Below are 23513 nucleotides of genomic sequence, written 5' to 3' on the forward strand. Positions count from 1 at the left end.
GTGCAGGGTGGTGCAGATGAGGATCCTGCAATTATCTCGCAGAGCTGGCACATCCCATGGCTGGTGTGGAGGACAAGGATCTGCTCCTCAACAGGGATTCCCTGCATGGACAGGGCATGACAGCTGCCTTTTCCCAGCTGCGGGGTGTGAAGCTGGGTGAGCACCCAGGGGTGCCCAGGGCTGTCCTGCAGAGCAGGGTCCCTGCAGGGACTCTGCCGCCTGCCAGGGTCAGCGCTCAGCCTGCCCGGGGAGATCCCAACAACACTGAGGGGAGAAGCTGTGGGTGGAAGGAGCGACCCTCAGCAGGGCAGGGTCCTTCTGCTGTTGAGAGGGAACTGCGTGGGTCAGGACAGCTCACATCTCCAGCTCACCCCCAGGATATTTGCAGATGTTCCTTATGAAGGACACTGAGGAAGCATTTATCTCATAGGGATGATTATAAGTTTTGAGTTTTTTCCACTCTTGTTTATCTGGGTGGGCAGTGGGACATGGGAATTTATTTCTCTGCCCTGGAGAAGGCGCTAAGACCCCAGTTCTCGTTAGGACTTGTCAGAGCTGCTCCTGAGCCCCTGCACACACAGAGCTGCCCCTGGGCAGTGCCTGGTGCCAGGAGGTGTGAGCAGGACAGAGCTGAGCATGGGGGACGGGCTCTGGGACACTGACAGGGAGCAGGCCCAGGGACAGAGAAACAGCTCCCAGCAGGGGCAGCTCCATGCAGCAGAGACATGGGCAGGGAGAGGGAGCTGCGACCAGAAATGCTGGGGAGGGGATCCGGGAACCCCCCTGCCATCCCCTGCAGTGCAGACACATTTCCCAGTGCAACCCCCTGGTCTCCTCTCCTCCCCAGCAGAGCCTCTGCCCCAAAGCCATGGGGTCCAGGTAACGAGTCTCCACCTCAGCAGCTGGACCTCCAGGTGAAGGGTTTCTGGAACGTGGTACGCAAAAAAGGTGCTAAAAGTACTTGCTCTACAATGTCATCATGTGAGTGGCAGCAGCACAGCCAGGTAAGAAGGTTTCACATCATGTGCGTCTGCCTTTCTGTCCTTGCTTTATTTTTCAGGAGCACTGCAGTGTTCTTCCCTGTTTCTCCACCTGTCCCTCGTGCTCTGACTTTCTGTGGTTGGGGTGGGAATGTGGGTCCGTTTCAGTTCTGACACCAACCCAGGGGGTCTTGCCCCAGAGGTGCATTCATGGAAATTAGGTGCCCAAGCTGCATTTTAAGCTGTGATGACCCATGTTTGTCATTTGGGGGAAAAGGAGAATTAGCTGACACATGCCTCCATCAAGGATGAGGTTTTCCGTGAGAAATGGCATGTTTATTTTTCTCAGAGAAGTCTCCGCCAACTTGTCACTGTCTTTTCCTCCTATGACAGGTCCTCATGTTCACAGGCAGAGCAAATGTCCAACAGCAGCTCCATCACCCAGTTCCTCCTCCTGCCATTCACAGACACACGGGAGCTGCAGCTCTTGCACTTCTGGCTCTTCCTGGGCATCTACCTGGCTGCCCTCCTGGGCAACGGCCTCATCATCACCACCATAGCCTGTGACCAGCACCTCCACACCCCCATGTACTTCTTCCTGCTCAACCTCACCCTCCTCGACCTGGGCTCCATCTCCATCACTGTCCCCAAATCCTTGGCCAACTCTCTGTGGGATACCAGGGCCATTTCCTTTGCAGGATGTGCTGCCCAGGTCTTATTTTTAGCTGTCTTGTTAGGTGCAGAGTATTCTCTTCTCACCATCATGTCCTACGACCGCTACGTTGCCATCTGCAAACCCCTGCACTACGGGACCCTCCTGGGCAGCAGAGCTTGTGTCCACATGGCAGCAGCTGCCTGGGCCACTGGGTTTCTCAGTGCTCTGCTGCACACGGCCAATACATTTTCACTGCCACTGTGCAAGGGCAATGCCCTGGACCAGTTCTTCTGTGAAATCCCCCAGATCCTCAAGCTCTCCTGCTCACACTCCTACCTCAGGGAAATTTGGCTTCTTGCTTTCCTTGGTTTTCTGGTTTTGGGATGTTTTATTTTCATCATGCTGTCCTATGTGCAGATCTTGAGGGCCATGCTGAGGATCCCCTCTGAGCAGGGACGGCACAAAGCCTTTGCCACGTGCCTCCCTCACCTGGCCGTGGTCTCCCTGTTTGTCAGCACTGCCATGTTTGCCTACCTGAAGCCCCCCTCCATCTCCTCCCCATCCCTGGACCTGGTGGTGTCTGTTCTGTACTCAGTGGTGCCTCCAGCAGTGAACCCCCTCATCTACAGCATGAGGAACCAGGAGCTCAAGGATGCCCTGAGGAAAATATTTCAATACTCCCTGCTTTAGGTTACTAAGGTTCACACTATATCACTAGGGCTGCAAGAGAAATAGCTAGGACTAACTTTTCTTCTTATGTGTCTATATTTTTCCATAGTGCTTTTGCTGAGCTTTGTTTCTTGGTTCATGTCTGTAATAATATAATTCTTGGCCTCCTGCGTGTCTTTTCTTGAACCAAAGACCTCATCTACATATGTATATGCGCTCCTTAGTTTTTGATAAACTCAATAAATGAAGCAGCAGAAAACAATTTGTCTCAGGTCCCATCTCTTCACAATCCTCTGGAACTGGGGGAGCAGCCCCAGGACGCAGGAGGGTCCAGGAAGCAAATGCTGCCCCATGGAGGAGCAGCCCTGGTGGCCTTGGGGCTGCCCATGGGCAACTCAGTGGTCGTTCCCTCTCTGACACCTGCGAATTCGGGCTGCTGCTTCGCTGGATCCATAGGCAAGGGCAACAGCAGGATGCAGCAGGACACATCCCTTGTTGTCTGTTGACAGTGGAGATGGTGAATGGTCACGGAGATATGCACCGTCCCAGTGCATGATGGGGCAGAGGACAATCCTCCAGGAGAGGAATCTGGAGCTGCCCGAGAGCCCATGAGATACACACGGACCGGCTGTGCCTGAGGTGGGCAGTGACAGGACCCCACAGAGTGAGACATGGCCCAAGGTGGAGTCATCAAAGGGAAAGCACTAAATGCAGGTATCTGCAGGGAAACAAAGATTGACACAGACAGTCTGATACAGACCAGTTCCAACAGGCAACAGCGCCCTCACAGCCACCACACCAACAGCAGCACTTATACAACCATGAGCAACAGAACTGACCCTGTCCTGTTGCCCCTCTCAGACTGCTCTGGTGTGAAGGTTGCACGAGTGGTCCGTACATCCTGGGCAGAACTTATCCACTGTCTCACACGCTCCTGTGTTCCCCCAGCTGTGGACCTGGGCTTTGTGTTTGCCCAGACTCAGAGATATTACCCATTTGGCCATTCCAACCCTGGGTGTCTTCACATCCTGGTGTCCTCCTCCTCCTTGCTACCCTCACTTAGAATTGACCAAAACCACACGCAACAGTGAACCCACTCACACAGCAAATAGCCAGGAGGGGACTTTACGAAATGTCGTAGTTTAACCCTGGTCATCCGCTCAGCACCACACAGTCGGTCGCTCGCTCCCCCACAGCAGGATGGGGGGAAGGATAAGAAAAGTAAAAGAAAACTCGTGGATTGAGATAAAGAGGAGGAAAGTGATAAGAGGAGGAAAATGAGGGGGCAGCAGCCAGCGGTACCCAAGAGAGAGTTTAATAGGTAAAGCAAAAGCTGTGTGTGCAATCAAAGAAAAATGAGGAATTCACCCGCTGCTTTGCGTTCGCAGGTGGGTGTTCAGCTATCTCCAGAAAATCAGGGCTCCATCACACATAGCAGTTACTTGGGAAGACAAACGCCATCACTCTGAGTGTTCTCCCCTCCCTTCTCCTCCCAGATTTTATTGCTGAGCATGACTACATATGGTATGGAAGACCCCTTTGGTCAGTTGGGGTCAGCTGTCCCAGCTGCGTCTCCTCTCAATTTCTTGGACACCCCCTGCCTCCTCTCACTTCTCAGCGTGAGAAGCTTAAAAGACCTTGATACTGTGCAAGCACTGCTCAGCAATGACTGAAATATTGGGCTGTGATCAACACTGTTTCCATCACAGATTTAACACACAGCCCCGTACAAGTGACTATGAAGATAAGTAACTCTACCCCAACTGAAACCAGCCTAATAAGCAGGACAGACCATGGTGATGAGGCAGGGGGTTTGGCCAGACCAGCACTGACCAGCCACCTCCACATGGGCAGCTGGTCCCTCGAATCCCTCTCCTCCCCACTCTTCCACAGGCTGCTTCTTCCACAGTCCACCTTGATCCCTCCCTTTCTCTGCCCGACTCTCTTCCCCAGTTCACAACTACCATCAGTTACTTTTTCCCCAATGGTCTCAGGTTTTCTCCGTTTGTACTCAAGTTTGATAGTTTGGATGCCATTGTCCAGGTCCTCTGGGACTTCAGTGGCATCACTGGTGGCTCCCCCAGTTCAGATGGAACTCCGCCTGCAGCTCCCAAGGGCCTCTGGTCTCCTGCAGGTTCTGTGCTCATGGCTGGACAGTGACTGCAATCCTGAGAAATTTCAAATCTTATGAGAACCTTTAAATCAACTTAAATGATTAAGTACATTCAGTAAAATGTCTGAGCTTTTCCCTTGATTTCTAACTGAGAATTTTTCAGGATGTGTATTAACAGCAGGAGAAGAAATATTGATATTTCCTTGTCTTTGCATCACCAGTACTGTATCTCTTACTCCGTGTGTTTCATCTCCCTCACATTCCAGTTATTTCCTCCTAGCCTGAAGAAATTCACCATGTCTTTTAATTGTGTTTCTATTTATAATTTCCTATCTATCTCTCAAAAATATTTATTGCATGGTTCTCCCTTCTGGAAGGTGGAACTCACTGGAGCCAGCTTGGACTTGGCATAGAGCTGAGGCCTGTGTTTTATCTTTTTGATGATCTAATCACATTTGAATTTGTGTGTTCAAAACCAAGCAAAACCTTTTTGTGCCTGTTTGCAGCCAGTTCTCTAATGAGAGCAGGTGGAAATTCATGGAAAGGGGCTTTAACAGCCAGTTCCAGTGGAGAAGTCTGATGGAAGGAAAAGTGATGTAAGTCCCAGACGTGTGATGACAGAAATAGTGGTGTTGGGAGGTGAGGAGCAAGGTTGTCCACACAGTGTCAGACCTCAAGGGACTACTTTTCCAATCTGTCCAGACCTCCTTAGGAGACAGTCTGGATCAATATCAATTAGAAAATGCTGGTATCACCTCTTCCATAAACTGAAAAGTAATGAAAAAATCCTTAAATATGAAAATAAATATTATTAAATGCTTATAGAAATCTTCAACTGGACTTCTAAAACCTCTCTGCTGTACAAGTCTTGAAGACTTTTCAAAAATCATGGTAGACACACGGATCCTTAGGGCTTTCTCCACTTCTATTAGCCCCATGGTGCATTTGGTGCTGAGTCCATGAACCTCAGATACTGAGAGGAGACTGAAAAAACCTCTCAAGGACGTAAAGTCAGAAGCAAATGCCGAAGTGTCTGGGAGCGTTACTTGGCCCAACTGACGGCAATTACCAACAAACTCTCCTGATGGAGTCGTTAGAGCAGATACTTGGAGGCCACGATGGCAGATAGGCAAAGCTCACGTACAGATGGTTCTGATGCTGAGAAAACCTTTGGTTCGATTTATGAGGCAGAAAGGCCAAGCCCTCAGCCCAGGCCCTGGCAAGGCAGATCCTGTCCCTCCTGCATGGCTCTTCCTGGGGCAGTGGGATGTGGGTGTGATGCTGAGTGAAGAACAACAGCCTGACACCTCCCTGTGGGGCTGCGATGAGGCCCCTGTGCCATGAGGACGTGTCTCCTCGCAGGTCTGTGGCAGAGACAACTGCCATGGCCAAGTGGACAGAGATCTCTGTTCTGTGGGTGCCTTCCAGCCCTACCAGAGCCCTTGGCCATCTCCACCACCACTGTCCCACACCTGCCCCTCTCTCCCCATGGCTGTAGACACCCATCTCTTCCCCACCTTGCTCTCGCCATGGCATTTCCATACTTCACTGATGTCTTTCCACCCTCCCTGGCTGTTCCGTGAAACACAAAGCCATGGGCTGATCGCAGACTCCCTCTGGGTGACCTCTTGCACCACAGTGCAGCCCTCAAGTGACATTTTTATCTCCTCATGCCCTGTCTCCACATTCTAAGCCGCACTTTGCAGCAGATTTTCTCTTTCTTCTGCTCTTTCCCATTATCAAGCAAAGTTCCATGATCTCAGAATCCACCCTTAAAGTCTTTGACCCAGCCCGTCAGCCTGCTCGTGGTCTCTCAGCTGACCAGAAAGAAGTATCCTCACAATGATCTTCCAAGCCACACGCCTGCTGTTGGCCTTTCAGCTTGCTGGACAAGACTAAAGGCATGTGCCTGCTGCAGATAAAAGTAACATGATTGTCACCCGCCAAGCCCATGCACCTGCTGGTGGTCTTTCTCTGACTGCCAGGTGCATCTCCATGCCAGTCCTGCAAGGCGCTACGGCAGCAGAGACCTTGCAAACAACATTCAAGCTACGTGCATGTTGGTGGTTTATCAGTTCCTTAAGCACAGCTTCAAGGACACGCACATAGACCAGTCATGTGCCTGAAGCTGGCCTGTCAGGTACTCAGGTGGAAGTGACCTCACAGCCGTGTGCCCCTTGCTGGCCCATGAGTCCCTGAGGCACCATAGACCTGGTCCCAGCAATCCTGCCCATCTCCTCCTTGGGCCTGACAGCTGGTCAGGTACCTGTAACCTCACATCCCTCTTCAGATGCCCCGTGGCTGCTCCAGAATAACCCTGGCTTGCCCCAAGGGGCCAAACTGCTGAAGTAGGGTAGGGAGAGGGGTTGGAGGTGATGGGGGTTGAGCACGGAATGAGAGCTTTGGGGATGAGGTGTGCAATTCAGGGATTAAGGATTAGAGCTCGCTGTTCTGGGTTAGGATTTAGGCATCTGGCAATCTGCTTAGGTGCGTTGTCAGTGTCAAGGGAGGGTTGTGGTGAGGCCTAATGTTAAGGCTGGTAATTTAAGGTTAGGGATACAGGGTAGGGATTAAAGTGAGTAAAAGCATAAGACTAAGAATAAGGGGTTATGGGCTTGGGATTTGGCTTAGAGGTAAATTTTGAGGTTTGGGTTTAAAGTAGTGCATTACTGTCAGGGTGAGGACTAGCATTTAGGGCTAAGGTTAGAGTTTAAGATTACTGCTTAGAACCCAGGTAAGGGCCTAACATGAATGTTTTCACAGTCAATGTCACGGCAGCATCACCATTACCTGAAACCCTCCAAATCTTTCATCTCTGTTGGCCAAGCCATTCTTTCCTCTCTCAAATCTCCAGTCTCTCTTGTCCCAGTTCCCCTTGACCTTCCCAAATCTGTCATCATCTTGGGAGCAGCTTTCTGATGGCCTTCATGACCTCTGAGTATTTGCCTTCCCGCTGCTGGTCAGCCAGTTCCTGTGACAGAAGTGACCTCACAGCAGCATCCAACGGGACACAATGGGCTGCTGTGCTGCTGAGGTCCCTGCTCAGCCCACCCAGCAGCCCTGCACCACCCCTAAGGTCCCCTACCTCCGCTCACGCCTACCAGCTCGTGCTCCAGAACAGCTGCCATAGGTCCGGGGAGACTTTTCCCAGTCCCACATGGTGCTTCAGCTGCCCCAGGGTATGTTGGAGGCAGTGGCCACCTCTGTGCAAACAACTGAATCAACCCCTGAACGGAGACTTTAGGGAATAGTTGATCCCTCTGCAGAAAAGACTTCAGTGTAATAGCTGAAAAAGTCTTCCTTTCCACAACTGCTAGTATTTTTAAACTAATTTTCATGAAACTTCTCATTGTTTGTTTGTTTGTTTGTTTAGACAGTACCGTGGCCAAGTGCCGGCAAGCTAATTAAACACTGTATCTCTATGTGAATGTTTTTATGCAGCCGTTTCCCAAAATACATTGCCTACCAATGGTTTGAGTTGAGAAACACTGTTCAGAGGATCTTCTTAATTTGCATTGGCACATTTTGTATCTCTAATTCTTTTCCTCTGTCTCATTTACTTCCTTGCCTATTCTTTGAAGAGCTCTCTGAGGAAAAGATTAATTGAATTACGGAATACCATAGATTGGAAGAGACTCCTGTGCAAGGATCTTTGCAAGAGTGTCTTCAACTGGATCAAGTGAGGCTCCCCGTACAACAGTTCTGCTGAGTTCTTATAATTGGCCAGCCTGTTGTCCTGCACATCCTCTCTGGCATGTGCAAGCAAGTTAAGTAATTACTGTTACTCAATTTTATTCAGTTTTGCAGCAGAAACTGCTGCAGGGATCTCTGAAACAGTCAGGTTCTTCACCCAGGATGTTAATAACTACCTGTATGCACAGGAAACAGGCCCAGGCACAGCAGGATCTGCCCGCCTCCAGCACTGTCTGGAATCCCACCTGGAGAAATCCCACACAAGTCAGGCCAACATTTCATTTGAAGGTGACTAATTTTTGCTTATTTTGGAGGTGGTTGATATTGAAGGAGGTTGACTGAACTGAATCACTTGGTTTCAAGTTGATCCATTGTCTCAGACCAGTTCCTCCTGTTGTCTCTGTGGACGATGAGATGGGAAAGTCCTTGGACCACCCAGGTGACTAATGACTGAAGAGCTCTGGTTGCACACCCACACAACTTTGTTTCACCACCTCAAACCCACCATCTCCTCCTCTCCCTCTTCTCCCCTTGCATTTTGAATTATTCTGTTTCAAGAGCCGTCCACTCTACTCCTTTCTATGTCTGAAAACAAATGGAAAGATGAAGGGGAAAACACCAGTCTTTATTGTATATGTGGGATTTTTTGTCCTTCTTTCTCCTACATGTGTAGTTTGATTTAAAAAACAAAATAACTTAAGGAATGGGAGATTTGAGACTTGAATAGTGAGTTTCACCTGCTTCACAACAGGTGCCTGTGAGAATTTGTTTTCCCAAGGCTCCCTGTGTAATCAATGGAGAGAGGAGAAAACTCTCAAGGCTGGGTCCTCCCAACCTATAGCTGGCACACAAAAGAAAAGTTACAGATCTCTTCCAGTCACTATTCTCCTGGTCTGTGTTTAGATCAGGATATTTGATGGTAATAGCGATGAGCAACTGTTTGGAAGTAACTGCATTTCGGTGCAGATGGATGTCAGATGAGACCGGGTGGAACCATAACTAAAGAAGATGAGTTATATTTGGTCCCTATTCTGCCCTCCCCTCCCCTTTCCTGAAGAAACAGAGAGCACAAAGCTGTGGAAGAAAGCACGGGATTACAAAAGAGATGCTTGATACTGCTTATTCTGAAATCAGTAGATACTCAGGGACTCCTAGTCCAAAAAGGCAAGTACTGAAAAATAGAAAGAAAAGCTTTCAGCATACATTAGATTTGATTTGATTTGATTTGATTTGATTTGATTTGATTTGATTTGATTTGATTTGATTTGATTTGACTTGATGTAATAGTTTGGCATTTGCGCAATAAAAGAGATGACTTAGGCACATAGGTGTGACAGATGTTTGGAAAAGACCTGTGTGCATTTGGAATTTGCCAGGAATGGGATAAAATAGCTAACAGACTTTAAAATTCTCTGTTTTGAAGGAAAAATTCTTTCTGAGTGTTTGAAAAATATAGAAAGAAGACAACAAATTCTCAGAACTCCAAATGAAATTTGATGCAGAAATATCAGGGTATGAGAAGTGGTTGAAGTCCTCTATCTGTGTACTATAGGAAGACTGCAAGAAAGGAAAGAAGCAGAGAGTTTTGGGGAGCCTTTCACCCAGGCTGTGGAATTATCACACTTGTTTTTTGCCATGTTCCTGTCTCGGCATGACGAACCGAAATTCAACGTGGGCTCAGAAAATGAAACTGCAGTTACTGAGTTCATCCTAGAGGGTTTCTCAGGGCTTGATCAAAGACTGCAGCTCTTACTCTCTCTGGTCTTTCTGCTCATATACCTGACAACAGTGGTGGGGAACGCCACCATCATTTTCCTCGTATATGCGGATCACCGCCTTCAAACCCCCATGTACTTTTTCATTGGCAATCTGGCCTTCCTGGAAATCTGGTTTACATCCTCCACAAGCATCAAGTTGGTTGTGATCCTGGGTTCTGGTAGGAGAAAATCTCACTAAGAAGCTGCTTTGCCCAATCCTATTTCTATTTTGCCCTGGGCTGTACAGAGTTTGTTCTACTTGTAGTCATGTCCTTTGACCGCTGTGTTGCCATCTGCCAGCCTTTGCATTATGCTGCCATCATGAAGCCTCAGCTCTGCATCCACCTGGTTGTTGCTACTTGGGTCACAGGCTTCACACTCTTGAGTTACCGCCTGGTCATCCTCTCCCAGCTGACTTTCTGTGGCTCAAATGAGATCCACCACTTTTTCTGTGACAACTCCCCCTTATTCAAACTGTCCTGCTCTGACACCAGCCTGCTTTGGAAAATAGACTCTGTTTTCATATCATTTGTCATTCTGGGTTCCTTATGTTTAACTCTGACATTTTACCTGTGCATCCTTTTCTGTATTCTACATCTTCCAGCAGCCTCTGGGAGGAAAAAAGCTTTTTCTACATGTTCTTCCCATCTCACCACCTTGGCAATTGCATATGGGAGCTGTATTGTTCTCTATGCATGTCCTTCAGAATATATTTCCTTGGAGACGAACAGCTTTGTAGCGTTGCTGAACACCATCCTGTACCCATTCTTAAATCCATTCATCTACAGTCTCAGAAACAAGACTGTGATACTGGCCCTGAATGAAGCCGTTGCCCGTACAAGAACACAGCTTTTCCCCTAATCATGAGGCATTTCTGGCCAGCAATTCCCGTGATCTGCTATCATATGTTAAATAATACCAATGCATATGTATGTAACCTCCAGACAGAGATACCTCAGGAGATTGATAGAATCACAGAACCCTTTCAGTTAGAAGAGACCCTCAGGATCATCAAATCCAACCATAACCCAATTCTAGCACTAAACCATGTCCCTAATGTGATAGATAAACTCACTCGACACAGACAGAGTCCATGCTCAAGAGAGGTTTATTGTAGTAGACTTAAGCAAAGCAGCGCTGGGTGCGTGGGGAACCTGCGTTCCACCAACACGCACACCTGACAAAGTTTTTAGTGGTCATTATATACCCCCACTTTGTGATTACAATTCTCTATTTTGGGGAATTATCCCACCTACTAATACATATTCATACTAATAGATACGCGTGCTCTGTCTTGGTGTTAGGGTCTTCTCTCCCCATCTGGTTGTCACCAGGATGAAGGCTCTCCTCTTCCTCCGTTTGTCCTTTATCTGAATTCAGGGGTCCTTGTAGACAAAAAATCACTGTCCTTCTGGTTTTTGCTGATGTTTCTGTTTTATCTCCCCCACTTGGTCATTCTCTTGTCCTTCAGTCCACGATTTATCTGTTCCTGTTCCTGTTTTTCTGTACATCTGGTTTCCTCAAAGAGACTCAGAACATCCTTATCAATAACATGAGCCAGCTGCCAGCTCATTTAGCTAGCAACAGGAATCACTAGGTCACTTTGACATTGACTACACCTAAGAACCTCGTCTAAACAGCTTTTAAACACCTTCACGAATGGTGACTCCCCCACTGCCCTGGGCAGCCTGTTCCAATGCCCAACGACCCTTTCCAGGAAGAATTTTTTCCTGATAACCAATCTAAACCTCCCCTGGTGCAACTTGAGGCTGTTTCCTCTTGTCCTATCTCGTTGCATTGTGTTAAGTGATAAAAAGCTCCTCTGCACACACAAAGAAGGCACTAACAATGGCAGGATGAGCAAGCCAGTTAATACCCTGCCCGGCTGCTCCCAGTGCCATCACTGGGGAGCCACCGGCTCATCATGCGCCCATCTCCAAAACCAAGAAGAGCACAGAGGCTCATTGGCAAGTGGGAACCCAAATTACAGGCTCTGGGGAATGAACATCTTGTCCCAAGGCTACCCTGGGAGAGCCCTCAGCCTCATTGTCCAGGTGTGAAGCCCATCAAGAGGAGTCACTGAGAGCGGCTCTCTGGATCACCATTTAGACTAACGGGATTGTTGTCTGGGGGTGCAGGACACATGGTGGGATGCAGGGGAAGAGCATCTTTGGATTACATAGGACTTACCATGGGAAGTTTGGGGAAGGACCCCAACAAGTGCAGTCTGTCCTGTCTTCTCATTAAACTTAATTTCTAAATCTTTGCTATTTGAGCAAATCTCTTCTCTGTGTGAACGTGTGAGCGTGGGGGTGTGAGTGTAGCAACTGGAGCAGGACCAGGGGGTCAGACAGCCTGTATGTCATTGGTGCCAGCAACTGAGAGACCAGAGTGACTGGACATAAGTGTGCGCGCATGTGTGTGACTGGGGTTGTCTGTACCAGTATCTGGAATGGGGCTGCGGCCCTGGGGGCTCATGTGTCCTGGTGTCTGCAACTGGCAAGGCCGGTGTCCTGGGGAGGCTACTGAGCAGACTGAGTGTTTGAGCCCCGCTGCTGGAAGAATCCACCCTGAACGGGTATATACATAAAATAGACTGGGCTAGACTAGAAGAGTTCAGTTGGAAGGGACCTACAATGATCACCTAGTTCAAATACCTGACACATTCAGGGCTGACCAAAAAATAGATCATGTTATCAAGGGCATTGTCCAAAGGCCTCTTAAACACTGACAGGCTTGGGGCATTGACCACCTCTCTAGGAAGCCTGTTCCAGTGTTTGACCCGCCTTGATAAAGAGATGTTTCCTAATATCCAGTCTAAACCTCTCCTGGCCAAGCTTTGAACCATTCCCACATGTCCTATCGCTGGACACCAGGGAGACGATCTCAGCACCTCCCTGTCCATGTCCCCTCCTCAGGAAGCTGTAGAGAGCAACGAGGTCGCCCCTCAGCCTCCGTTTCTCCAAACTAGAGAAACCCAAAGTCCTCAGCCGCTCCTCAGAGGACAATCCTTCCAACCCTTTCACCAGGTTTGTTGCTCTCCTCTGGATGAATTCAAGGACCTTCACATCCTTGTTGTAATAATATGTGGGGCCCAGAACTGCACACAGCACTCAAGGCGAGGCCGCACCAACACTGAATACAGCAGCATAGTCACCTCTTTTGACCACATGGCCATGCTGTGTTTGATGCACCCCAGGATGCGGTTTACCGTCTTGGCTGCTGGGGGACAGTGTTGCCTCCTGTTGACCCTGTGGCCAACCATCACACCAGATCCCTTTCTGCAGGGCTGCTCTCCAGCCACTCTCTCCCAATCTACACTTGCACTCTGTGTTACTCTATCCCAGGTGAACAATCCAGCACTTGGACTTGTTCAATTTCATGCCGAGTGCTGGGTCCTGCAGTTGGCTCACAATAACTCCATGCAACACCACAGGCTCAGGGAAGAGCGGCTGGAAATCTGCCAAACAGAAAAGGATCAGGGGATTTTGATGGACAGTGACTGAACATGAGCCAGCATGTGCCCAGGTGGCCAAGAAGGCCACCAGCATCCCAGTATACATCAAGAATAGTGTGGCCAGCAGGACCAGGCAAGTGATCATCCCTCTGTTCTTGGCACTGGTGAGGCCGCACCTTGAACGCTGTGCTCAGTTTTGGGCCCCTCCCTACAAGAAAGACCTTGAGGTGCTGGACGGAGTTCAGAGAAGGGCAACAAAGCTGGTGAGGGGTCTGGAAAAGAAGTCAGATGGGGAGCAGTTGAGGGAGCTGGGGCTGTTTAGCCTGGAGAAAAGAAGGCTGAGGGGAGACCTTTTCGCTGTCTACAACTACCTGAAACGAGGTTGTCACATGGAGGATGTTGGTCTGTTCTCCCATGTGGCAAGTGGTAGAAGGAGAAGAAACAGCCTGAAGTGGCACCCGGGAAGATTCAGTTTGGATATTAGGAAAGATTTCTTTGTGGAAGAGTTTGTGAGGCATTGGAACAGGCTGCCCAAGTATTGTTTGAGTCACCATCGCTGGAGGTTATTAAAAGACATATAGATGAGGTTCTTAGGGACATGGTTTAGTGCCAGAGTTGGGTTCATGGTTGGACTCGGTGATCTTGAGGGTCTCTTCCAACCTAAATGATTCTATGATCTCATTGGGATGAGAAACATGGTGGGGCAGCTCACCCAGACAGAGTACTGATATGGATGGATGGATGGATGGATGGATGGATGGATGGATGGATGGATGCATGGATGGATTGGGACAGAGAGGAGGATCAGCCTCCTTATCAGCCCAAGGGCTGGGGCCAGCCATGGCATGATGGAAGCAAGGCCAGTCCCCCTTTGTCCCCTGCTCTTGTTTTCAAGAGATCCTTTACACCCATTGCTGGCAGCCCTCCTGTGCCAGCCCCTCTCACCAGCACAAGACTCCAGGCCCAGGAGCTCTTCATGCTGCTCCTGCTACGGCAGTGACAGAGCAGCCTACCCTGAGCTGGGGAATGCAGAAATAGGTTTCTGTGCGTCATTTATTCCCCTGTTGAAGCACAGAGCAGTGGGAGCAGGCTGTGGTGCCTGAAAACCACAGCGAGACAGTCCAAGGCAGATCACTGAAGGTCCTTCACCATCTCCAGGAACACTGGGCACCCACAGATGAACACTCAAAGCAGCACCATGACGTAACATGTTGCCCCATGTCCTCCCCTGAGACCATGAAAAACCCAAGCACAGCAGCATGGCCTTGTGAGGGAAATGTATTCAGGCTGACCACAGCTTTGGAAGAAGAGCCTAAGCTCCAAATACAGAAACTGAGGAAATCCCCTTTTACAGGATGTTTCAAAAAGATGGCCCCAATTTCAGAGATACAGTGATTTCAAAATGGGTCCATTCTTTTGAAGCACCCTGTATTACAGAGATGTGACACAGGACACCAGCGGTACCAGGGTCCCAGAAACAGGTAGACAGGCCTCTGAGTCATGGCTCTGGAGAAGTGCCATGGGTGAGGAAATTCCTTGACAAACATGGTTATCACAGATAAAATGCTCAACGCACAGGAGGTCCCTGAGATGAGCTGGAAATCACTTCTGAAGAGACATGGGTAACTTATTGCTGCTGACAGAAAAATGATTGAATCAGCTTCTTCAGCGCCACTTTCAGCTCCTGGTTCCTCATGCTGTAGATGAGGGGGTTCACTGCTGGAGGCACCACTGAGTACAGAAAAGAGACCACCAGGTCCAGGCTTGGGGAGGAGATGGAAGGGGACTTCAGATAGGCAATCATAACAGTGCTGACAAACAGGGAGACCACGGCCAGGTGAGGGAGGCACGTGGAAAAGGCTTTGTGCCGTCCCTGCTCAGAGGGGATCCTCAGCACGGCCCTCAAGATCTGCACATAGGATACCACAATGAACACAAAACACCCAAATCCTAAACAGACACTAAGCCCAATAAGCCCAAGTTCCCTGAGGGAGGCATCTGAGCAGGAGAGCTTGAGGATCTGGGGGATTTCACAGAAGAACTGGTCCAGGGCATTGCCCTTGCAGACCGGCAGTGAAAATGTATTGGCCGTGTGCAGCAGAGCAGTGAGAAACCCACTGGCCCAGGCAGCTGCTGCCATGTGGACACAAGCTCTGCTGCCCAGGAGGGTCCCGTAGTGCAGGGGTTTGCAGATGGCAACGTAGCGGTCGTAGGACATGACAGTGAGGAGACAATACCCTCCTATTGCCAAGAAGGCAAATGAGAAGAGCTGTGCAGCACATCCTATGTAGGAGATGGCCCTGGTGTCCCATAAAGAATTTGCCATGGATTTGGGGACAATGGTGGAGATGCAGCCCAGGTCGAGAAGGGCGAGGTTGAGGAGGAAGAAGTATGTGGGGGTGTGGAGGTGCTGGTCACAGGCTATGGTGGTGATGATGAGGCCGTTGCCCAGGAGGGCAGCCAGGTAGATGCCCAGGAAGAGCCAGAAGTGCAAGAGCTGCAGCTCCCGTGTGTCTGTGAACGCCAGGAGGAGGAACTGGGTGATGGAGCTGCTGTTGGACATTTGCTCCGCCTGTGAACATGAGGACCTGTCATAGGAGGAAAAGACAGTGACAATCACAGAATCACAGAATCACAGAATGTTAGGGATTGGAAGGGACCTCGAAAGATCATCTAGTCCAATCCCCCTGCCGGAGCAGGAACACCTAGGTGAGGTTACACAGGAAGGCGCCCAGGCGGGTTTTGAATGTCTCCAGAGAAGGAGAATCCACAACCCCCCTGGGCAGCCTGTTCCAGTGTTCCATCACCCTCACTGAGAAGAAGTTGCTTCTCAAATTTAAGTGGAACCTCTTGTGTTCCAGCTTGAACCCATTACCCCTTGTCTTACTGTTGGTCGTCACCGAGAAGAGCCTGGCTCCATCCTCGTGACACCCACCCTTTATATATTTATAAACATTGATGAGGTCACCCCTCAGTCTCGTCTTCTCCAAGCTAAAGAGCCCCAGCTCCCTCAGCCTTTCCTCATAAGGGAGATGCTCCACTCCCTTAATCATCTTCATGGCCCTGCGCTGGACTCTCTCCAGCAGTTCCCTGTCCTTCTTGAACTGAGGGGCCCAGAACTGGACACAATATTCCAGATGAGGTCTCACCAGGGCAGAGTAGAGGGGAAGGAGAACCTCTCTCGACCTACTAACCACCTCCCTTCTAACACACCCCAGGATGCCATTGGCCTTCTTGGCCACAAGGGCACAGTGCTGGCTCATGGTCACCCTGCTGTCCCCAGGACCCCCAGGTCCCTTTCCCCTACACTGCTCTCTAATAGGTCATTCCCCAACCTGTACTGGAACCTGGGGTTGTTCCTGCCCAGACAAGTTAGAGGAGACTTCTCTGAGCAAAATTAACATGTCATTTCTCATGAAAAACCTCATCCCTGATGGAGGCATGTGTCAGCTAATTCTCCTTTTCCACCAAATGACAAACATGGGTCATCACAGCTTAAAATGCAGCTTGGGCACCTAGTTTCCATGAATGCACCTTTGGGGCAAGACCCCCTGGGTTGGTGTCAGAACTGAAATGGACCCACATTCCCACCCCAAGTCCAGAAAGTCAGAGCACCAGGGACAGGTGGAGAAACAGGGAAGAGCACTGCAGTGCTCCTGAAAAATAAAGCAAGGACAGAAAGGCAGACGCGCATGATGTGAAACCTTCTCCTTACCTGGCTGTGCTGCTGCCACTCACATGATGACACTGTACAGCAAGTACTTTTAGCACCTTTTTTGAGTACCACGTTCCAGAAACCCTTCACCTGTAGGTCCAGCTGCTGAGGTGGAGGCTCGTTACCTGGACCCCATGGCTTTGGGGCAGAGGCTCTGCTGGGGAGGAGAGGAGACCAAGGGGTTGCACTGGGAAATGTGTCTGCACTGCAGGGGATGGCAGGGGGGTTCCCGGATCCCCTCCCCAGCATTTCTGGTCGCAGCTCCCTCTCCCTGCCCATGTCTCTGCTGCCTGGAGCTGTCCCTGCTGGGAGCTGTTTCTGTGTCCCTGGGTCTGCTCCCTGTCAGTGTCCCAGAGCCCGTCCCCCATGCTCAGCTCTGTCCTGCTCACACCTCCTGGCACCGGGCACTGCCCAGGGGCAGCTCTGTGTGTGCAGGGGCTCAGGAGCAGCTCTGACAAGTCCTAACGAGAACTGGGGTCTCAGCACCTTCTCCAGGGCAGAGAAATAAATTCCCATGTCCCACTGCCCACCCAGCCAACCAAGAGTGGAAAAAACTCAAAACTTAAAATCATCCCTATCAGATAAATGCTTCCTCAGTGTCCTTCAGAAGGAACATCTGCAAATGTCCTGGGGTTGAGCTGGAGCGGTGAGCTGTCCTGACCCACGCAGCTCCCTCTCAACAGCAGAAGGACCCTGATCTGCTGGGGGTCGCTCCTTCCGCCCACAGCTTCTCCCCTCAGTGTTGTTGGGATCTCCCCGGTCAGGCTGAGCGCCGACTCTGGCAGGCAGCAGAGTCTCTGCAGGGACCCTGCTCTGCAGGACAGCCCTGGGCACCCCTGGGTGCTCACCCAGCTTCACACCCTGCAGCTGGGAGAAGGCAGATCCTTCTCCTCCACACCAGCCATGGGATGTGCCAGCTCTGCGAGATAATTGCAGGATCCTCATCTGCACCACCCTGCACCCAGAGACTTACTGTGTTAAGGACTGTGAAGATTTCTCCCCCAGTGAGCTCTCAGCTGTCTCACCACCCCAGACTGCATTTTCCCTCTCTCTGCCTGTCTCCTCTCCCCTCGGTGCTGCAGGCAGAGCCCTCAGCCCTGCTGCGCTTTGCAGAGGAGCTGCTCCTGGGCAGAGCTGTCTCTCTGCAGCGCTGCCGCTTGCCATGAGCTCCCTGTGTCCCAGGAGCCCAGTCCAGCTCAGCAGCACAGGAGCAGCCCATGATGTCCCTTCCTCTGTCCCCTCTGGGCCCTCTCCAGGTGTCCCTGGGTCTCTGGGGGCACATCCTTTGAAACAAACTGAAGTAATCAGTGATGTTGATTCTCTCTCCTCTGCACAGACACTTCTTACCAGCATTGTATTCTTTCTATTAGAAAATAAATTGGTATGAGAATCATCTTTTCTTGTCCCATCATTAGACAGGACACCAGGAATATTACAGCAAAGGATCTAAATTCTCCAAGCTAGGGGAGGAATCTCTTCATCTGAATGAATTTAGGCATTATATTCTGCTTTTATACACTCAGGTCTAGAGAGACGTTCATCAATCTTTTGACCATGTCATGTCTGTGCTCTGAAGCAAAGCCTTTGCACACATGGGCTCTTGGACACTTGGTACCAGGTTTCCATGGGGCGACTCAGAGGTTTCCTGGTGCCACAGCTGGGGTGGTTCAGCCCAGATGTGAGGCAATGTCCTCAGCCAGGGACCTGACTGGGGGAGCTGGAGCTGTCAGTGTTGCAGACAGAGCTGTGACACGGATGGAATAAACTGCCAAGGCAGGGTGGCAGAAGTTAGTTCATCTGGTCTGCAAGGACAGCAGCCTCCAAGCACAGCAACAGGCCAGAGCAAAACTCAGTCTAGACCTGTAAGGCAATTCAAGGGCACCCTAATGAATTGTTACTACTGCAGGAACAGTTAAAGGAGAAACAAAGACACCTTGTGGCCACTCATTGATTTAATAAGGGAGAGAAGTGATATTCTCTGAGTCTCTGGTCCTCCATCTTCACCAGCAAGGTCTCCCAGGCCTCTGTGACTGGAGGCAGAACAACCAGCAGTGGATGGGGATCAAGTCAGGGGTCCCTGGAACTAACACAATCCTTTCCAGTCTATGGGACAGGAGGGGCAGCATCCCAGGAGCTGAGACAGCAGGACCATGTCACAGTGAGGCCACTCTCCAGCACCTTGGAAAGCTCATGGAGACTGGGGGGACTCCCTGACCACTGGCAGCTCTCACACATTGTGTGCACTTTTCAAAAATGGCCAATGGGTGAGCAGGGGAACCTAGGGCTGTGCCCCAGAGCATGTCCACTGGGACCCCATTTCTGGGTGTCTGAAAGAGAAGGTGACGGGGTTTACCCAGGGCAGGTTGTGCCTGTCCATCCTCTTTGCTTTCTGTGAGAAAAGGACAGGGTTGCTGGATGTGGGAAGAGCAGTGGTGGTCTGTTACCTGGCAGTCAGCAAGGCATTCAGCATCATCCCCCACAATATTCTTGTGTCCAAGGAAGGATATTGTGGTCTGTGTCAGTGTGCAAGTAGATGGGTAAAAACCATTCTGGATGGTTGGGCTTGGAAAGGTGCTATAGAAAGGGAGAAACTTTCCAATCCTGAGGACAGTCAAGCACTGGAAGCTGTTTCCCAGGGGTGCGCATCCACTCTACCCCAGAAAGTGTCCAAGATGTGTTTGGATAAAGCCCTGAGTAATCTGGTCCGACCCTGCTTTGAGCAGGAGGTCGGTCAAGACACCTCCCGAGGTCCCATCCAGCCTGAATGATGCTGTCCTTTCATCCCCTTCATGTTTTCAATTTAGGGACAGCTCTCAGGTTCTCTCTGACCACAGGAATAATTCACATGAGGTGCAGGGCTGCTTTACAAGTGCCCCCAAACAGCCCTGACCACATCTTGTGCATCCCTTTTCATTTGCCCCCACCCAGGTTCATCTTTTTTGCTGTCCTCATGCCCACCTTGTTGATCCTTTCAGAGCAGGTTGCTCAACAGGTGTCAGCATCCGTGTACAGAGTCTGCACACCAGCCAGGCAGCAAAGCCATCGTTACAGAAATGGAGACGAGGCTCTTGACCAGCTCCTTGCACCCAGGTGCAACTTGTCTGCTGAGGTTCTCGGGAACACCTGAACTTTAAGTGCAGAGCATGTGAGTCCTCGTTGGGTATCCCGGCTCATCTTCTGACCCATGTGGTGCTTCAGGCTGTGAAGAGAATCAAAACCAACTCTTTGGCTGGGGTAGTTTCATTTTACATGTGTCACACAGGGCAGATGAAGGGAGCTCAGAACTCCAGTCTCTGCTGCACCGTTGGAACTTCAGAGACTGGAAATGCAGGTGACGGTGTGTGTCAGTGCACACCACATAAACATTCTGGCTTCCTTTCTGCCTTTGCACTGACCTGAGATCTGTTCCTTGGCCTTCTTTGGCTAAAAAAGAAATAAAACTGCCCTATGTCACCTCCCCTCACTCCAGAAAAAAAGGGGAAAAATTATGAAAGAGGGGTGATTTCAGAGCAATTCTGTCCTAGGAAGTACTTTTTAAATCATAAAACTAGTAGAAGTGAGAGAAAAAGCTCTTAAAAGAACTCCATGCAAGAGGTCAGCTACCGAGATGTAGCAGCTGTTTTGAGAAGCAAGAATGACTGATAGGAATGGAATTAAAAAACTTCAGTTCATCATCATCATCATCAGGAATAAGGAACTCCCTGTTATTCTTATTAGTGATTGTACCACTTTTCAAAAACATCCTTGAGATTGTCTCTATTTTTCGCTGGCTCCAAAACTGAGCCTGCTCAGATTTTGAAAGGACTGCTTGAAATCTCTGCAACTCAGATCTCTACAACTGTCTCTCATCGAAGATCTTTTACCCCAGAAAGGGGAAAACTCCCAGTGCAGGCACCAAACCAGTGCCCAACCTGCCTGGAGAGCCAGGCCAGTTGTGCCACACAGCAGCCGACCTCGGGGGCAGCTGGAGGTGATGGGAATTGAAACGATTTTAAGTCAAATAATAATTTAGATTGGAAAAGACCCTTAAGGTCATAAAGTCGAATCGTAAATACGACACTGCCAAGTGCACCCATTACACCATATCCCTAAGCGCCATGTCTACACATCTTTTCAATACCTTCAGGGATGGAAGCTCCAATCCTGAGCTGGCAGGACAACACTGTCTGCAGTTACACATAAGATACCTGTCATGGCTGTGACTTCAGAGTTTCTCACACCCTTCACTGGGCAGGGCGGGTGTTGGGAGATGGGCGCACACTTCAGTTTCCAGATCCCAGGACAGAGCCCAAGCCATCCTGCCCTTGGCCTCTGGCATCCCATTTCTTGAGATGCAAAGCTGCTGGGCCTTCTGTGGATAATCATGTTAAAAGGCATCAATAATCATTTGAGTCTTTGTGTAATTTCTGTAATAGTGTCAGTATTAAAAATAATAATAATTAAAAAAATAGAAAAGGGTTCATCTGCCTACATATAAATACCTGCAACACAGCAGTCTGCATCTGTGGTAGCCCCACTGGCAGGGCCAATCCAATAGGTATTTGCAGTATAAGGCACGACACCCCATCCATAAGTACATATCTAAGTGGTTCAGATGAAGGGTGGTCTGGCAAAAATCACCCTGTTCCTCCCCAGGTGCACGGACACTGCTCATGTGCCTCTCCAGGGAGTGGCAGAAGCTGGATCCCCTTCTCGGGACAGACTCCTTCCAGGAGAGACACAGCAATGGGAGTAACTCCTCAGGTCTTCATGGCATTTCACTCGGCATCACTTTTTATATATTTGCTTTTTTCCTGAGACTACTCTTTCTGCACAAATGCTCACAAAAAGACACCTATTTAGTAAAACATGGTCGTAAAGGTGCTATGATGGACAAGAAACCTCACCATGAGCTCTGGAGGGAGGGAGGAAGATGATAATAAGCACCAGGAAGAACCAAGAAGCTCAAGGCCTCTTCTGAAGAGTGAGAGGCCCTGAGCAGCAGTGAGCGGCCATGTGTGCTGTGGGAGGGTCAGGGGATGTGAGGTAGAGAAGGGTGGTGGCTGATGACTTCAGCAAATCCTTACAACCATGTTTAATCCCGCAAGTGGAATGTGGTTGATGTTTGTGGGTGGAGGAGGAACAGGAGGAAGATTTTCAGGTTTTTATGGAAAGAAGGCAGCCTTCTCTTGGACTAGTCATATATGTCAGTGACATTTGCATGCTGTGGGCATGGCTGTGCCTGGGAGATGGGAATGGCTGCTGCTGGGGGGGCTGTGCTCAGGCATGGCCCATGAGCTGACCTTGCTCTGCTCCTCTCTTACACTCCCCATGCTTGGATGGTCCTCAGGAATCATCCATGAGCCTGGAGGAAGCACCAGCCTCCTGGAGTGTTGGCCCATTACTGGAGGACAAGAGTGAAAGGTTTGTGAGACACATGGGAGTGCAGGAAGGGACGGGTCTATGCGTAGTAGTAAACGTGTTAAAGAAGAAGACCTGAAGAGCTTGGTCTGGTCATGCTAATGTGGAATAGATTGATTTTTCTTTTTTATTTTCGGGCAGCAGCAGAAGGAACGTGTGCTTTCAGTGCTGGGGCATGGATCCAAATTGAGGATTCAACCAAGTTTGGGACTAGAAGAGCTCAGGTGATTGGTGACCATTGCAGGTCTATGAAAGAAGCTGCATGGGTTTGGGAGACCTCACAGGCATTGCCAAACCCTCAGAAAACCAGAGCCCTGTGGTTAAAGCAACAGCACTTGGCACCAAACCCACACCCAAAACACAAATACCCTCCCAGTGACCACAGGCAGAGCCTTGAGAAACATTTGACTGCAAGGGTCTCCTTTGCCAGGCCCTGGGGGTCAGGGCTTGGCCATTCTGACGCTAAACAACCATGAAGGGCTGACAGGGCACCAGAGCCACCTCCACATCGCCTTTACCACCTCTGACCATCGTCTCCAGGCTTTTCCTTCAGCAGCCTCCAGGGACAGGGACTGCTTGTGTCAGCGATGGCCCCTCATGGGGTCCCAAACACCCTCAGAAACTTGGGGTTTGCTTCTGCCTTTCACTTCATTAGGAGTTTGTTAATTCTTTCAGTAGCTGCAGTTCAGGACCATGGCAGCAGAGGGCTCGTTAACAGCCAAAATGCGCTTACAAGCCAAGGCTCTCTGCAGCACTTGCCTAAAGGCTTCAGGTCTGGTGTGGATGATTAGAGAGATTTCAGAACTGTAGCCAAACAGTGAGCATTTCCTTAATAAGTAGTCATAAAGCCAAATTTCTTATATTTCTGTCCCCCTCCCAATGCCCTCATTGCCAGAACAACTGGTATCAATGTCCACTAAATATTGATCTAGAGAATCTCCTGATAAAGACTGTATGTGTCAGAAAAGTGGGTGCCTAAAGCACCACTTGAGTGAGGAGACAGGATAGGACTCCTCAGGAGGAATCACACAACTCTGGACCCAGAGGTGGGAGTTCCTGGGAATCTCAGGTGCC

At 49.9% G+C, this 23513-nt stretch overlaps 1 protein-coding gene and 1 pseudogene across 1 annotated transcript; both read left to right on the forward strand.

Moving 5' to 3' along the window:
- Positions 1–1779: 1779 nt before the first annotated feature.
- On the forward strand, positions 1780–4464 carry LOC136001057 (olfactory receptor 14J1-like; the record flags this gene model as incomplete). Its single annotated transcript, XM_065655106.1, has 2 exons — positions 1780–2232; positions 4321–4464. Coding segments are annotated over 2 exons (597 nt in total), but the record flags the coding sequence as incomplete, so codon positions are not given.
- A 5281-nt stretch (positions 4465–9745) lies between these two features.
- Positions 9746–10728, forward strand: LOC136001058 (olfactory receptor 6E1-like; annotated as a pseudogene).
- The last annotated feature ends 12785 nt before the right edge of the window (positions 10729–23513 follow it).

Source organism: Caloenas nicobarica, chromosome 37 (assembly GCF_036013445.1).
Source record: "Caloenas nicobarica isolate bCalNic1 chromosome 37, bCalNic1.hap1, whole genome shotgun sequence".
In the NCBI taxonomy this organism is placed as follows: Eukaryota; Metazoa; Chordata; class Aves; order Columbiformes; family Columbidae; genus Caloenas; species Caloenas nicobarica.